This window comes from Liolophura sinensis, chromosome 1 (assembly GCF_032854445.1).
Source record: "Liolophura sinensis isolate JHLJ2023 chromosome 1, CUHK_Ljap_v2, whole genome shotgun sequence".
Lineage (NCBI taxonomy): Eukaryota > Metazoa > Mollusca > Polyplacophora > Chitonida > Chitonidae > Liolophura > Liolophura sinensis.
Window position 1 is genome coordinate 24725047 of NC_088295.1, and position 16881 is coordinate 24741927.

Sequence of the window (16881 nt, forward strand, 5' to 3'; positions counted from 1 at the left end):
TATATTAATAAAATCGTAGTAGAATGTCGAAATGATCAGAGGGCGATACCACTACTGTATGGATGATCGGAGCGTGTCATAATTTCTGGGGTTGAAGGTGATTATTGTACAGACGCTAATAGCCTGCCGCTATTGTTCACTATGACAGTTGTATACGTGAATGTAGCGCGTTTTAATGGCCGGATTTTCAGCATAATTATTGTGCAAAAGTTAGTAACGTTTGCGATGAATGTAGTTCATTGTGTTAATAAAACGGTACATGTTTTTGCGTGTCGTAATAATGACCGGCGCATAATAGGCCTGTTGTAAGGATGGTTGTAGCAGGACCTTATGACCGTGGTTTAGTAAGACTGTTGTACATATGGTAGAAGCATGCTTTAATTAATGGCTGAAGTTAAATATGACTGTTGTACAGATAGAAGTAGCGTGCTGTAATTTATGACTGAAATTCAATATGACTGTTGCACAGATGTTGTAATAACCGGGGTCGTAAACAAATACAACGTACATGTTTATATAGCTACAACGGTGATTGTAGCGAGTGGAATTAACGGCAATTCATCATGGTTACTGCTGTATACATGAATTGCTGTTACATGGACGGTTGTAGCATGCTGGTTGCGCTTCAGCGTTCCTACTCCTCTGTACACGTTTATGTAGCATGTCGTGATGACCGGGCTTAAGTGTATGAGTGTTGTGTACATGGTTGTAGCGAGTCGCGATGACCATGGTCCAGTATTGCTACTGGAGCGTACAAGCACGGTGCCTGTAGGTACATCGAACTCACCGCTGTTTTCTGACCGGCTTCAGCACTCAACACGGTCGTTGCATTCAATAATAAAGGAATTTGACAAATTAAGATCAGCACGCATACTTGTAAAAGGATATTCATGGCTCCACCATTGTTATACAAGGAAGGCATAGTGATCCTGATAAATTACAGATACACATGTCGTCTGGCATATACCCGCAGTTTACTTGACAAGCCATGTTGTTTCTGTTATTGCTACTATATATAGTTACAAACAGAATTCAATGAAAATTCGATACATCCGCTTACGATGATTACAACCGGACTTCACAATACTTTAATTCTTGATAATTCTACTCTCATATATAAATGTTGCGTCAGAAATTACCGTACATTTACATGCACCCGATTTTTACCATTGGTTATAGTTGGGATGCCGCAAACTTCAGTCAGTATCTACGTGCATAGTTAAATCCATTTGACATGAGATTGAAATCGACGATTATTCTTTTGTCATGTGACTTTAAATGCAATTTTTTTACTGATATTCACCAGATGAAAGTTTTAAAGTTTGATTTTTATTTTTTGGGGTTGTGTATTTCGAAAATACAAAAATGAACAAAAAAGCTTCTCAGCTTTCTTCTTGGGGTGCAAAATAACTTTGAACTACAGTTTTCCTAAGGTCAATTCGAAAATTAAGTAGCTTGCTGTGGTGACGTCAATGGTGATAGGTGCCAAAATAACAGTGGGTGATGAATGTGTGGTGTGTGTGTGAGGGGGGTGGGGGGGGGGGGGGTTATATTGCTAGGCTTGCCCTTCAAATCTCAGTATGTTAATCGATGCATGTTGCCATTTCCGAAAATGTCCGATCAAACGTTTAAGGAAAAAAGTTTTCCTAAAACCATGATGTTCGTTTTGCAGTTCCCTTTCACGTATTCTGTAAGTATACATAGGTTTTGTTCATTCGCCACCCCCACGCATTTTCTTTAAATTCATATGCATGTATCTTCATAATTATATGAATGCATGAAAATCGATAAGTGAAAATACCATATTAAACCATCTAAGGCGACCTGTAAATATTTGGAGATTAAATGTTGGTGTTAATCAGATTATCGTATAATGATTTGCTGACAGCAATCTTAAAGTTATATACGTTCATGACAAAATACTTAGACAGAATTTGTAGGTTTCCCCCACTCTCACTACGCGTGGGGCCTAAGCAGTCGACGGTGCTCGTGAAGCTGTTTGAACAGTCTAACTGTCTTCCATCAATATGGTGTGCATTTGTCTATATCACACATGGGAAAGTTCGTCAGAAACTTGCAAAATGTCTCTCCGCTTTTCTCCACCGGTAGAATGACTGCCACCGTATAAGCGTAAAATTCTCGAGTATGGTGATAAGCAACAACCAAATAAATGATTGCATAAACAATTAAATAAACAGCAGTGGCAAATCATTACCAACTCCTAACACTGCCATCCCTTGCACAGGAAAGAGCCCCCGTCTCATCCTATAGCTTCACAGCGCACGCCCATTCCCAACCGTAACGAATCCATATGATGGTGAGGCCAGACAGTGACACAATGTCATCTCGGTTGTTTATATTCTCCCCTGACTCCAACTGGTCCAATATTTGGATGACTGTATTTGTATGTTACTCCTCTGCAGTGACATCCAAATATCGGACCGAAGTTGAAGCCAAGCATGTACATATAGGAGGAGGTTATGTGTATTTGTTTTGTGTAACTTACTTGTTTAATCCGCTTAACGGCTTTCCCTGACAGAACCCGTTTGAAAGGAATTTAACGGTGAGAAGCTTTATGAATTGGATTATACGTTTAATCAAAGTAGTCATGTCTATGACACAAAATGGCCGAAACACAACAAGTTTTAATACATATATATGCAAAGTCTTCGTCGTATACTATCTCTGTTCAACATGTACATGCTCTGTAACCAAGTTTGAGTGATTTTATTGGTGTCATCAGTTTAGAGATTGACTTCTCCGATGTAGACATTTGTTTGACGGTTAGCTGTCCGGCTCCTAGGGAACTGAAGGCCGGTAATTTACTCCGGGCAGCCTGGTTTCTACCACCCACGTATAAAGCCGTACAGCCGTCACGTAAAAATAAAAAAAACATTGGGTGAGCGGTGTAAGACTCAAATCAAATAAATAAATAAATAAATTAATAAATAAAATTTACAAAATGTTTACAAGAAATTTGAATAGGTAAATACTCTAACAAGCAGAACATTTTGTTTAATACGTAATCAAAGAATTATTAAGAACAACGCCAATAAAGAACTAAAACTTAGTAAAAAAATATTATCACGTCACCTCACTAGGTAAAGGTGCAAGAATTTAATTTTCAGTTAAAGTTATAATATATATATTAACCTATGCCATGCAGTTCGATCTCACCACGTCAATCATTTAACCATGTCCGGATAAGCGCCATTTTTCTGAATCCCGGGAACATTCTCATAGATTAGAGTGCATTTAATGGTGAATGCTGATCAAATTGAAACGAGTTACTGCAGTAAAAATAATCAACAATTTGAACTTTGTAGGTAAACGTGTTCTTACCTGTGCGGAATTAATTGCAGGATAATCCCCGTTACTAACAACAGCACAACATGCAAACTGCACTATATGGCGCTATGAGGTAAAACCATACCGGAATAACAAAAGGCGTGCTGCTACAAAGCTTTGCTGACCACGTGACGTTCATTAGCTATAAGACCGCTAGACGTGTTTATGCCAGCATCTTAATCGTAATTTTGTACCCATAGCTACACAGCTTGTGTTCCCGTCGTGTGTGCTATATACACACGACCCTTTACCTTTTAAACCTAGAACTCACAGACGTCTCCATAAGTGGACAGTTGCCTCTGGAGTTGACAGGTGATAAGATTGGGCATCAGAAAGTGGTTCAATATGGAACATATAATCACAGGATTGCTTTTTGCTGGATTACTCTTTGGTTGTTCGAGTGAGTAACGTATTTGTACTTCACAATGAGCTTTCGAGATGTTTTTCTCGACGGATTTCGAGTTAATAGCTTCCGATTTTAGCTTCGTGAACCCCCCACCGCTGATTTTTGTCAAAGTTCTGTAGCACTCTGTGTAACTACTCATCGTTCATCAGGACTATTCCTGAATTTCTGAAGTTTCCAGTGAGTTGTAAAAGGCAATTTTTATACATTTTATTCATCCGCTAAATGAACAGAACACAACTTTGACGTTTGCTGACGGTTCACTCTCAATTCGATGACATTTTGAAAAGTAGCGGTATATTTTCCTCAAAGGATGTATCTGACCGTTGTACTGAGTTTATTTTTTCATGCAACATGTTTAAGTCTTTTTATAACATATCGTCCTAGAGGTAATATAGCACAGTGACGTAATGCGACGTAATGGTCAGGTGCAGTTCTAGTTCTTATATTTGGTACTCCGCTTTGGATTGTGGCCATCCCAAGAACGAAGTAGGCAGGCCTTCATGACTTCCACGAAATGGCAGAAACGATCCAGAGTAAACTGGACTTCGTATCAGAAAGTGGCGATGCTAATTCCTGTCTGTGGGTGGCTAATATATCACTTCCCGGACATACACTTACATGTAGTGTAACTTGCCACATACAGACCATTTAATTGAAATCTGATTTTCTGCATATATAATATCGATAATACGCGATAACTCAGCGAGGTGACAAGTGTCAATGTATGAAACTTACACTTAGGTCTGTCCAGTAAGAGGTAGGCACACGGCTTTCAAATGTACACCTGTGTATTACATGAACAATCGAGCATTCCTGTTCCATTTTAGGCGGCTGTAGCTTACCAAACTACCTGATAGGTGACTGGGAGAGCAGTGATGTTGGAACGCTTACTTTCAACGACACAGCATTTGGTCCGTATACCGTTGGCTCGTTTGGTGACTATTACTTCGAGTGCTACTCCCAATTGGAACAAAATACGTTGTCAGGTAATAGTCATTATTTTATCATTCACCTGTTTGTATTGATTTTTTTTTTTTTTTGATTGGTGTTTTTACGCCGTACTCAAGAATATTTCACTTATACGACGGCGGCCAGCATTATGGTGGGTGGAAACCGGGCACAGCCCGGGAGAAACCCACGACCATCCGCAGGTTGCTGGCAGACCTTCCACTTACGGCCGGAGAGGAAGCAGCATGAGCTGGACTTGAACTCACAGCGACCGCATTGATGAGAGGCTCCTGGGCCATTACGCTGCGCTAGCGCGCTAACCGACTGAGCCACGGAGGCCCCCCTGTTTGTATTGAAGGTTAACTCTGCTCATATATGGAAAGGAAACTTGGAAATGGACACCATCGAAGCACCTGTTTCAAGTTTGTTTACCGATGGAGAAAGAGAGTGTGTATACAGCAAGAAATTGTATTCTTTTTTGTAAAGTAGAACAGTTGTATTCCATACTGCGCATATTTTTGTCTCCACAGGTCCACGCAAACCCAAGTATATTCTGACGGCCGATCAGTATTTTTATCTGTGCCTAGATCTACGTTACCAGTCCAACAACAAATACATTTACTATCTACACACAAGTAAGTATAGAGAATGTGTGGTATCAGCATACATATGAATTTGAAGATATAACATACCTTCACATACACACTGGGGAACTCATATAGTTAATATGCTGACAGGTTAACAATTGTTATTCTATTTATATCCATTTCGCAGAATGCATACGAGGGACTAAAACAATGCAATCTAACAGGGTCTTATTGAGAAGATCATGTTTTGTTTTCCCTTTTCTGTTGACGGTTTTAGGAGATTTAATTCTGAAGCTTTGTGTTCACCTGGTCACGGTTATCATCATTTCTTTCGTACCGTTTTTCATATGTCTTCCTTGAATTTTAATTAACCTTTTGTAAGAGGTATAGGACATATGGCTGGATGAGAGACTGACTCTGATCTGAATTATAGTGGAAGTAAACATTAAATAAAATATAAAATATGTCAAGGTATTTACTTCCTGTCCTGGTCATTTACGATAAGGACTGAACTGTAGAAAACTATGTCGTTTATGGGCTCTCTGTTAACTATGTGGTTTCTGAGATAACTTTCCTTTTCATCACATAATTACAACTATTCAGCACATAACTTACCGACTAAGCGAATAAGAGAATATTCGCTTACACAACGGCGACCAGCGTGATGGTGGGAGGAAACCGGGCAGAGCCCGTGGGAAATTCACGACCATCCGCAGGTTGAGTTATATACATGTACTGCTATTTAAAAAACAACATAACAGTGTTTAAAGAAGTTTTTGGCCTTATTTTAGGTCAAGAGAATGCTGCTTCTAACCAGAGAGTCAAGATTGTGCAGGCCTCTACCACTCCCTCCGGTATATGTGACGACATCCGGCCTGAGCATACTTATTTCATGCTGCTGAAAGTCGGTAAGATCTTCATACGTCAATGTGTTTTTACACGAGCGTGTCCACTAAAGACTTTGCCAGACAAAACCATGTCATTGTACTGTTTGGGATAGTCACCATCAAGTAGCAGTCATACTTTCATGAAGACGTGTACAATTAGAAAAATTTAACTGATCTTCCGAAATTCGAGTCAGTATTGTCCGCGATTGTTCATACAGCTTGTTGCGTGCATCTCGTCTCAGTGTTTTATAAACTAAACACTCGCTCTGGAGGTATTTGCGTGAATAGCATGACCTTTTTAGAATTAACGGCTGCCGTTCGCTAAACCTCAGAGTTCCGTCACCCTTCATTTTTTATCACAGATTTCGAGACTATCCATTACATAAAAACTAAAGGAAACGAGAGAAACAAGCGAGGGTAATTCCTTACACCAGTATTTAATCACTGTTATACAGAAATTGGCATTTTTTAATTTAAAAAAATATTGCATCCTATTACGCTCATTCACATTATTTTTCCTTTATTTTTGTTGAGCAGGTACTGAATCATCAGAGAAAGTGGTCTGTCCAAGCTGGTTTTTGACATCGTTCAACTACACCGCAACGGGCTCAACCTGTCCAAGCACATCTGGCACGACATGTAACGACAATGCCATCGTATCCTACAACACTACACTCTGCAACTTACCGTTACTCTTGTCACGTAAGGCTCAAAGTATACTTATCGGCACTTGTTTGTTAGAAATCCGGACTGGAAGGACATGTTCTTATTTTAAAGCTCTATTTGCCAGACAGACTGGCATATCCGACCCTGTACTTGACGTGGAATACCTCGATCATCATTGCATACCTGTTGCATTATGGTCAGAGTGAATGTATAGGTTTCGCGTGGACATGATTTCAACCATATATTTTTTTTATCTACACATAGTGGGATACTTCAATCTAAAACACAAACAAAAACTTTGTGATGGTCAAATTTTACAGCATATATATTTGTCCATTGAACAGCTGACTCAGTATGTGTATTATCTATCTTATTTCAGAGGAGGGATCCCTCGGCTGCATGTACCACAAATCCATTGGGAGCACAAACTATTTGACTCTCTACAATTATGATACCGTGCCAATATATAAATTCGTGTGTATGGTAAGTTTTGCGTGGATTTTCTAGAGATTCTCTAGGGAGAGTGAAACTATTGTGTCTTGCTAATGACCCAGAAGCCTCTCATCAACTCTATCGCTGTGAGTTCATGCTGGGTTGCTGTCCTGCCGTAGGTGAGAAGGACTGGCCACAACCTGTGGCTGGTCGTGGGTTTCCCCACGGGCTCTGCCCGGTTTCCTGCTCGCCGTCGTATAAGTGAAATATTCTTGAGTACGGCGTAAAACACCAATCAAATAATAAATAAATAAATTATGTCTTGCTCAACTGGTATCAATGTATACGAAAAGACCAGTTGTTCATAGCTATATTCTAGTAGTTTCGCGTGTAAAGTACTCATTGTAAAACTTAACTGATTGTAACCTAATGCCAACTTAGGTTTAACAAATCTGCAGTAGTCCAAACATTTTTAGCTTCCAGTTTTGAATAGCCTACAAAGGCAGGTTCATCTGGAGGAAGAGAATGAAACTTTTCGTCACGCGTAACTATCATTGATGCAGTACTAGTAAGTGGCATTCGCTAACAATTTAGATGTTGTCTCTCTCATCCGTTTTATTATACAAACCCAAATTGCAGTCAGATACTTATGTATGTAGTGATATTTCAATCCCAAATTTGTTTAATGATATCTGTACTGAGTATAGATGACAAAATGACAAATACCGAATCACTTGTCCTTACGAGAGCTCCTAATTGTACAGGTATCAAACACTACGGGCTCCATCATTCAGGCCACTCGAGAACCCAACGTCTGTGGCGATTCACAAACCCCAGTCGGTAGCATACAGCTGGAATTAGAGATCCTGAGTAAGTTTACCTATATTCCATCGTTTGAATAATTCTCTGACGAAGTCTTCAGAAAAGCCATATACATGCAGAACTAACGTTTTCTTGGTTTAATTATAACCTTATAATAAAGTGAATTTCGTGTCTGTCTGATGATTCATTATCGGTACCTATATACATGCTGACCATTTTTTAAACATACAACGTTTGATATAATTGTTTCTTTTCTTTTTTCTCCTATAGATACGTGTCCAATTGTCACAACCAGTAAGTTGGAAACGTTTTATATTATTCAGATGTTACCTTATGTTTCTCAGTGCCATTAGTACCGGCATGCTGACAGGATATCGGCTGCAAGCCACTTTGACGTCTCAAGCAAGCATTATAATTTGTAAACCCAGTCAGTAGCAGCGTTACCAACACGTACACTGTTTAAAAAGGAAATATTATGCTTTCGGTGGAGGAGCAGTAGAAAGAATTCGTTTACTTTAGAGAGAAACAAAAGCAATAGAATAAGTCGATGTGTCTAATTCTTCTGTACATATTTTTAATTATTTAGACAAATATTTTGCAATTCATACATACAGCACGTCATAAAAGCGCTAATCAATATCTCTTCTTCTTTTCCAGCCTTGGCACCCGTGGTAAGCATTGATAATTGTACAAAAACTTACATTGCATAGTCATGTTATTATTTCTGCAATGAATTTCGAGAGCCTCATGTAATATGAAAATAATGATCACTGATGCAACCATGTGTTAATTTTTTTCAACTGTTTACCTAATCACTAATACATATAGATATACATGTGAGGCACGCCTATGGCTTGTTTAACCCTTATGCATATATACAACTATATATACACAGAGCCGATGCTTACCAACCTTTTTAACAATTGGTCTTATTTTTCTACATTACAGAAAAACTCTGCCCACCGCGTACCCTCTGCTATCAGCTTGTTAGCCTGCCTGGCGTGCCTGGCTATGACTCGGCGGTACTGATGGGAAGAGATCAGGAACTGTGGGCTAGTACAGACTCTGCTCCAGACGTCTTCCATTGCCACATCTGACTGCCGAGAATCTGTGATAGAAGTACAGGTTGTAACTACCTTGTGCTATGGATGACATTCACCGCAGATAAGATGAAGGAGAACAAATCAAATACAAGTCCAGAAAATGTTCAGTAAATGCACTTTATAGAATTAAATATTGGTGAACAATACGATACTGTTTGTCAAATGAGTACATGTATATTTTAAGAATGGCTGTATATAATCACATGTGTATTTGTATTTGTACATATGTTAACATTGTTTGCTAAACTTTTGATCATATCTATTTTATACCGTTTTTTTTTACAATTATGTTAAATTATTACCACAACATTACGAGAAGCGAAATTTCTTGTAATATATATCGACCACGGTGGATTAACATTTTATATTATCTGTTGTTATTGGTTACATTTTCAAATGTACATATCGTCATTGGGTTTGTTCAGTGACATTTTCCGTCACCTTCCATCAGGGATATGTACGACAGACTGTCTATAGCGAGGCCGTGCTGTTACAGTCATACACTGATCATAAAGCGCATTTGTATATATAGGACATCATCTACACCATGCTTGCCGTGAAATACTGTGTGCAGTTTTAAATACATATTTTCAGTGATATTCATGCTGTTTATGTCTTCATTAGTATACGTGAAATTGTGGCTCAGAATAAACATTTTATGTTTGTGCATACGTTAATTTATTGCTATTCATGTCTATTTAATATAGAGGGAAATTAAGGTCGGTGTTATATATATGTATGGGTTTGTGTATATGTCAGTACTCGGTTGAGCTGCCAAGGACCCGGAGTTTCCACTTCATAATAGCTCTTGTCCTCCAACCTATAAAGTAATGGTTTATGATCGGGCTTAATTATGTCCATACTAACGCCTGATTACACCAATGCAGGCGTCTGTCAATAAATATTTCTTTATTTGATTGGAGTTTTACGTCGTACTCGAGAATATTTCATTTATACGACGACTGACTGCTTTGTGATGGGAGGCTACCGTGCAGAGCGCGAGGGAAATCCACTGTCAACATATGTGAAAATATATATCAGTATGACCTATCACTTGTGTATGCACCTTTGTTCTCATCCTGTTCCCCCTATCAATGCATGGTCAGTCTTTCCGTAAGCACTTTTGTCAAGAGCGTGATCACTCTGTAAATCAAAAGACAACAATCCATATTCGTTCAATATGTCAAATAAATCAAATTTCATGTATATGCCAAGCATAGCTCAAATTACGGGGGTGGGGGTGGGGATGCCTCTGTGACTCAGGAGCCTCTCACCAATGCGGTCGCTGTGAGTTCAAGTCCAGCTCATGCTGGCTTCCTCTCCGGCCGTAAGTGTGAGGGACTGTCAGCAACCTGTGGTCGTGGGATTCCCCCGGCGCTCTGCCATAATGCTTGTATAAGTGAAATATTCTTGCGTATGGCGTAAAACACCAATCAAATGAATAAATCAAAATAAAAAAATAGACTATTTAAATAGTGTTGAAATGATTCTAGCGTGAAGAAGTTTTAATTCGACCCACTTCATAAAATGTATTCCTTTATTACCACTTTTGATAACACGTGCCTAGACTATAGATCTGATATTTTGTGAAAGGTTTGTGAAAGCTATTCTGAAAAAATCTCCGGTGTAACCTCCTCGATTTGTTTTCATCAGTCATCTAGTTTCCCTTAGCTGTCAGATGTCTGACCACTCTTTTCTTAAGCATGTACCTTTATTTTCACTATCCAATGCTGATTGATAACTCCTGTAAGCACTTATATTTTAATCAGCCAAGTTGTTTCCCCTGTCCAGTCTTTGACTGATAGCTCCTTTACTGAGCACTCATGTTTTCATCAGCCAATAACTGATGGTTCCTTCTCTGAGCACTTTCATTTTCATCAGCTATTTTCTTTCCCCTGTCCAGTGCATGACTAATAAATCCTTCCCTGAGCACTTTGTTTTCATCAGTCATTTTGTTTCCCCTGTCCAGTGCTTGATTGATAACAGTCCTTCCCTGAGCAGGTTTGTTTTCATCAGTCATTTTGTTTCCCCTGTCCAGTGCTTGGCTGATAACACTCCTTCCCTGAGCACGTTTGTTTTCATCAGTCATTTTGTTTCCCTGTCCAGTGCTTGGCTGATAACTCCTTCCCTGAGCACGTTTGTTTTCATCAGTCATTTTGTTTCCCTGTCCAGTGCTTGGCTGATAACTCCTTCCCTGAGCACGTTTGTTTTCATCAGTCATTTTGTTTCCCTGTCCAGTAATTGACTGATAACTCCTTCCCTGAGCACGTTTGTTTTCATCAGTCATTTTGTTTCCCTGTCCAGTACTTGGCTAATAACTCCTTCCCTGAGCACGTTTGTTTTCATCAGTCATTTTGTTTCCCTGTCCAGTGCTTGGCTGATAACTCCTTCCCTGAGCACGTTTGTTTTCATCAGTCATTTTGTTTCCCTGTCCAGTACTTGACTGATAACTCCTTCCCTGAGCACGTTTGTTTTCATCAGTCATTTTGTTTCCCTGTCCAGTACTTGACTGATAAACTCCTTCCCTGAGCACTATAGTTTTCATCAGCCATTTTGTTTCCTCTGTTCAATGCTTGATTGATAACTCCTTCCCTGAGCACTATAGTTTTCATCAGCCATTTTGTTTCCCCTTTCCAATGCTTGATTGATAACACCTTCCCTGTGCACTTTAGTTTTCATCAGCCATTTTGCTTCCCCTATCCAATGTATGATTGATAACAGTCCTTCCCTGAGCACTTTAGTTTTCATCAGCCATTTTGTTTCCATTATCCAATGCTTGATTGATAACAGTCCTTCCCTGAGCACTTTTGTTTTCATTAACCATTTATCACGTGTGTACCACGTTTGTAATCGTTCCTTTCATAAACGGCTGTGTTTTTACGTGCCAACTTGTTTCCCTGATCATCAACCAACTTGTTTGCCCTATATCAACGTTTTGATCGATTACTCTTCTCGTAAGCACCTTTAATAATTGTTTTCATCAGTCATCCTGTTTCTGTCACGTGTGTAATGGCTGCTTTCTAAAGAGCTTTGTTTTCATCAGCCATACTGTATGGCGTTCGGAAACTTTTGTGTTTATCAGCCATATTATATCCCCTATCATGTGGGTAATGGCTTCTTTCGTAAACACTGTTCATGCTGGATCCTTCATCACGTGAGTAGTTGCTTCTTGCGTAAGCAATCTTGTGTTTATCAGCCATCTTGTATCCCCTACCATGGGTTTAATGGCTCATTTTGTGAACACTTTCGTTTATCATCCATCTTATATCCCTATCATGTACATAATGGCTCATTTTGTGAACACTTTCGTTTATCATCCATATTATATCTCCTATCATGTGCGTAATGGGTCCTTCCGTGAGCACTTTTGTGTTTTTCTGCCATTTTTTATCCCCTACCATTCGCAAGGTCCAGTTTATGTTGTTGTCGTCTTCATACAGAATGGTACTCGCCATGGGCCTCGATGAAATGCGAAACTCGATTCTCATTTAAGCTCCATTCCCACCTTCAGGAATGTTGTGCCGAACCGCTACAACTTAAGATTCATAGAAGCACCCTTTGTATAACATCGTGCAGCAAGAGGCAAGAGGTATTGGCGTGAATATCATGACTGGTTTTGAAACGCTACGAACAAGTTGCTAAACCCTTAGGATCGATGAGATCATGTTTACGACATTCTTTAATTTTTTAAAAGAACTTCAAAAGAATCATAGCAATATCCGGACTATGTTTATACCACACTAATGAATCACTAAGAATGGATCTATCGTAAATTCGTATGCATTCGCAAAATATTTCGTATCTATTCTGCCTTTACTGGCTAATTTTGATAGCCGTCACGACAGAGCAATGCTTCCGGAATGATAACGTTAGCATTAGGATTACAACTGACAGCTTTGCGGATATTTACGCAGCGTTTATGAATACTTCCAAATCAATAGGGGCTTACGCCCAGTAACAAAATTTTTGAATTTGAATTTTGGAAATTGTCACCCACATGAAAAATAGAACATGAATTCATTACGAACACTCACGAAACAATACGAAAGACCATGAATCCAAAGATGACTACATTATGACGTCAATTCGTAACAATTCGACAAAAAAGGCTTCTAAATGATAACGGGGCTTTAACATCGAGGCAAAATTTATTCAATAATTACCATTTTAGGCTAATACTTATTTGATACTGAATTTTTGACATCCGAATCTCCGTGTATTCAGAGGGGCAAACACAGGCGCTGCTCACTGTGCCGTGTAATTACATACAACGGCTTGCACGAATGTCGTTCAGCCAGCAAGCTTTGCGAGTTAACAAGGAATATGCATAAAGGGACATAACTTTCAAAGGGCCGGTTAGCTTGCGTGAGTTGCGCGCTGTACTTTTGTGAGTGAGTAGCTGTAAAGCTTTCAAAAGCGCATTGATTTTCCTTACTATTTATGTAGTAAATGTGTCAACTTCAACCAAAAAAATGTATACCTCCTGACATTTGCGTGGTACCGAGCCGTATCACCACATGCAACTTGAACTTTTTTCTGCAACAAATAAACCTAGCATAACCACCTTGTTTTATCTGTGGTTGCTAGAAGTGAATTATAACACTTTGTTGCCTTGGCCACCTCTGGGGGTGGGGGTGGGGGTTGGGGTGGGGCTGGGGGGTGGTAGTAACACTGGGCAAAAAGTTTTCAGTTCTATCCAAAACAGACAAAATTCTGATATATTGTAACCAGATGCAAATTAGCAGTGCAGAAATATTCTGCATCAACAACTTATTATGCCTGTGTGGTAGAATTAACCTTGCACCCAGCTGCCCGAATTGCGCATGTGTAACGTCGAGACGTCCGCATATAACTGGTGAAAGCGATTGTTGTAAAAACGATATCACCTTGGTCAGACTGAGTAGTTTTAAGACAGAGAACGTGTTGTTTTGTCATACCATACATGTTCATTTTTTGGTTATTTCCATGAAATGTTTCTATAATTTGATTTGTACATTGTATTGGTAGTATCAATTTGGAACGCTATTCAGAAACGACCCATGCAGCTTTTATTATAAATCAGCAGATTTAAGTAACATGGATTGGTTTGTATGAAGAAATTTCAATGTATGATTCCTGACAGGCCCACAGTGTTGTTCATCACAAGTTCGTTGTATTAACAAGTTGTTTTTAACCAAATCGGAAGTGCCAGGCTCTATCGGCTGGGATCAAGACAACTTGCCACTTATTGTTGTATCATACATGGCATCACGTTTAGCCTATAAGGACTGAATGTGTGGGTAATTATGGCTTAACGCCACATTGACAATCTTTTAGCCATATAGTTGAAATGGCTGATTTGAATGGATGAGATGTTGATTCATAAACAGTGTAGGCCTACCTCACGAATCCCGTCCGCTATATGTCAAAACTCATAGGCTACGAAAACATGCTTCCTTTAATTCTACATTTATTCAACAAGCCAAACTTTGACAGCCGCTATTTTCGATTTGAGTCGGTCGCGCTCAGCATCACTCGGAAAAGAGTAAACTTGCGGATGGATTGGATTGAAACTAAGACGTACACCATTAAAGGACGACAGATATCTTACTATGGAGTGTTAACTTGTTTTAGTAACGAACAAAAACAAATATAAGCTATTAATGTGAGCAGCCGAGTTCATCCTAGCAATGGAGTCACGATATTCGAAAATGGCGGCTTGCGTATAGTTCTGATTTTGTCCAAATGGGTGTTTTGGTAACGTATGTGTTACCTGCATCGTTAGAGTTTTATCTTTCATGCATAATGAAGTGATTCAGAATCAAAGGAAGCCAGTTTTCGTCGCGAACAGCCTTGGCACTTACAGGACAGCACAGGCGACAGGATCGAGTTCCGGGTTTGTGAATTTAACGATTCACAGCCGTTAATGTGGAAGCCAATCTGGGGACATGTCCAGCCGATATCAGAACTACACTAAACTCTGAGTTTATTGTAAGAATGATTTTTCATATGTAGGCCTATTGCGTCACATTACATCATTTAGCCCACTGCAAAAGAATTCGTCAACGCACATATATACAAACATACATATCGGTATAAAAGGCTTAATCCGTGACATTATCGACCCCCTCAACAAAAATGTGATCCAATTTTACAATTAAAATATTAAATAGCATACAGTTCTATTCAAGAAAGTGTTAGAAATAAGTTGTGTTAGTTTAGATAAAGTTTTCAGTGGTGGCTCTTGTTATTGTTTCCTTTTCAGTTTTTAGACCCTGTCACACCAGAGCTAGATGTGTATGAATACCTATATAAGACATCGTGGAATTCTCCGTCCTCTTTTGATCGTGGTCATTGTCTGTCAATTTAAAGTCAAGCAACTGGAACCCGCTGAATTGTTTGCGGTCACTCCTTAAGTCATCGCTCGACTTTTACTAGTGTATCCTCAAGATACACGGGCACGGTCGTTATGCACGTGGTATCATGATTGCGATGCTTGCACGACCGACTGATATAAGATTAATCAGTATTGATGCACATTACCACCAGTAACTTTCGATCGCGACTGGTTTTTGTGCAAGTACAAGTAACACCTACAAACACGCCGACCGTTTCGCCTTCGCTCAGATTCATAAAGATTCGCCCAAATTCCCCGACTTAACGTTTTATCAATCCTGGATTTCGACAAATGTACGATTACCGTTGAGTTTAGGTCACTGCTTGTCTTAACTAGAGTGTATGTGACAGAGCTTTAAAATGCATGTATAGCCAAGTCTAAATAATGTATGTAACCTTTAGCACAACAACGCCATGGTCAGATGCCAGTCATTGATGAACCATCAGTGTTCAACATTTATATTCTCTCTGGCCCATATACCCGACTCTCACACAGACAATCTCCCATCGCTTCTTCCACCAAAAAAACTCTGCACCAGCGACTTCGCAGAGCCATAAAATCTTTGTCTAAGGTGCTACAGGCCTCGAGTAAAGCCTTAATTTCTCAACTACAGGTCGCCAAGCAAGTCCGCAGAAGATGTGATTGTAGTCTGCAGAAAAGCCCTATGGGAAACTGTCAATCGCACCAGGCTACTATTCTGCTAGTGGATTTTGCATCCCCAAAGCCTACTCCCTTTGCGTTGTTTTAAAGTCATCATATGTTAACTCTGCATTCTGCTGGTGAATTAAGCATCCCCGAGGCCTGGTCACTTTACATTTTTTTAATGTTATTGTATGTTAACTGTGATGACAACACAGCATTCTGAGTAATTCTAGACCATTGATGCCTATATATTGCAGTTAACATCAGTGCAATTTTTTTGCTAATTCTGCTTAAGACAAGGTTCTAGGGGCGTGTAATTTGGTAGTGTTTAAGCATTTACATGAATAATTCGAATAAAACCATAACTATGGTAAATTAAAAATCCATATTTCACTGGATACCTGTGACCATTTACCAGCTATCACCTCGTCGCCACTGCTCTGTTTTCTCTCTCCATGATGTACGTCTTTATTAAATTGTAGTGCTAATGATATACACGTCAATTGTTCACACTTCGTTAGTGACTAGCTTTCGCCTATATCTGGTAACAAGGGGTTGCCTTCTGGCTTTGAATAATGACGACTGAGAACGAACTTAAAAATCTTGTCGATTTATCTGGCTAATAACACACATCTATAACATACAAGAATTAAAAGGCTGTGGA

General features: G+C 39.3%; 1 protein-coding gene across 1 annotated transcript; it reads left to right on the forward strand.

The window, feature by feature from the left end:
• The first annotated feature begins 3568 nt into the window (after window positions 1-3568).
• LOC135461520 (uncharacterized) lies at window positions 3569-9868 on the forward strand. The gene is made up of 10 exons (XM_064738656.1): window positions 3569-3748; window positions 4582-4740; window positions 5233-5337; window positions 6081-6197; window positions 6714-6878; window positions 7222-7325; window positions 8039-8144; window positions 8367-8390; window positions 8754-8767; window positions 9045-9868. The coding sequence occupies exons 1-10, from the start codon at window positions 3694-3696 to the stop codon at window positions 9123-9125; spliced, it is 930 nt and encodes a 309-aa protein (XP_064594726.1). The 5' UTR covers window positions 3569-3693; the 3' UTR covers window positions 9126-9868.
• The last annotated feature ends 7013 nt before the right edge of the window (window positions 9869-16881 follow it).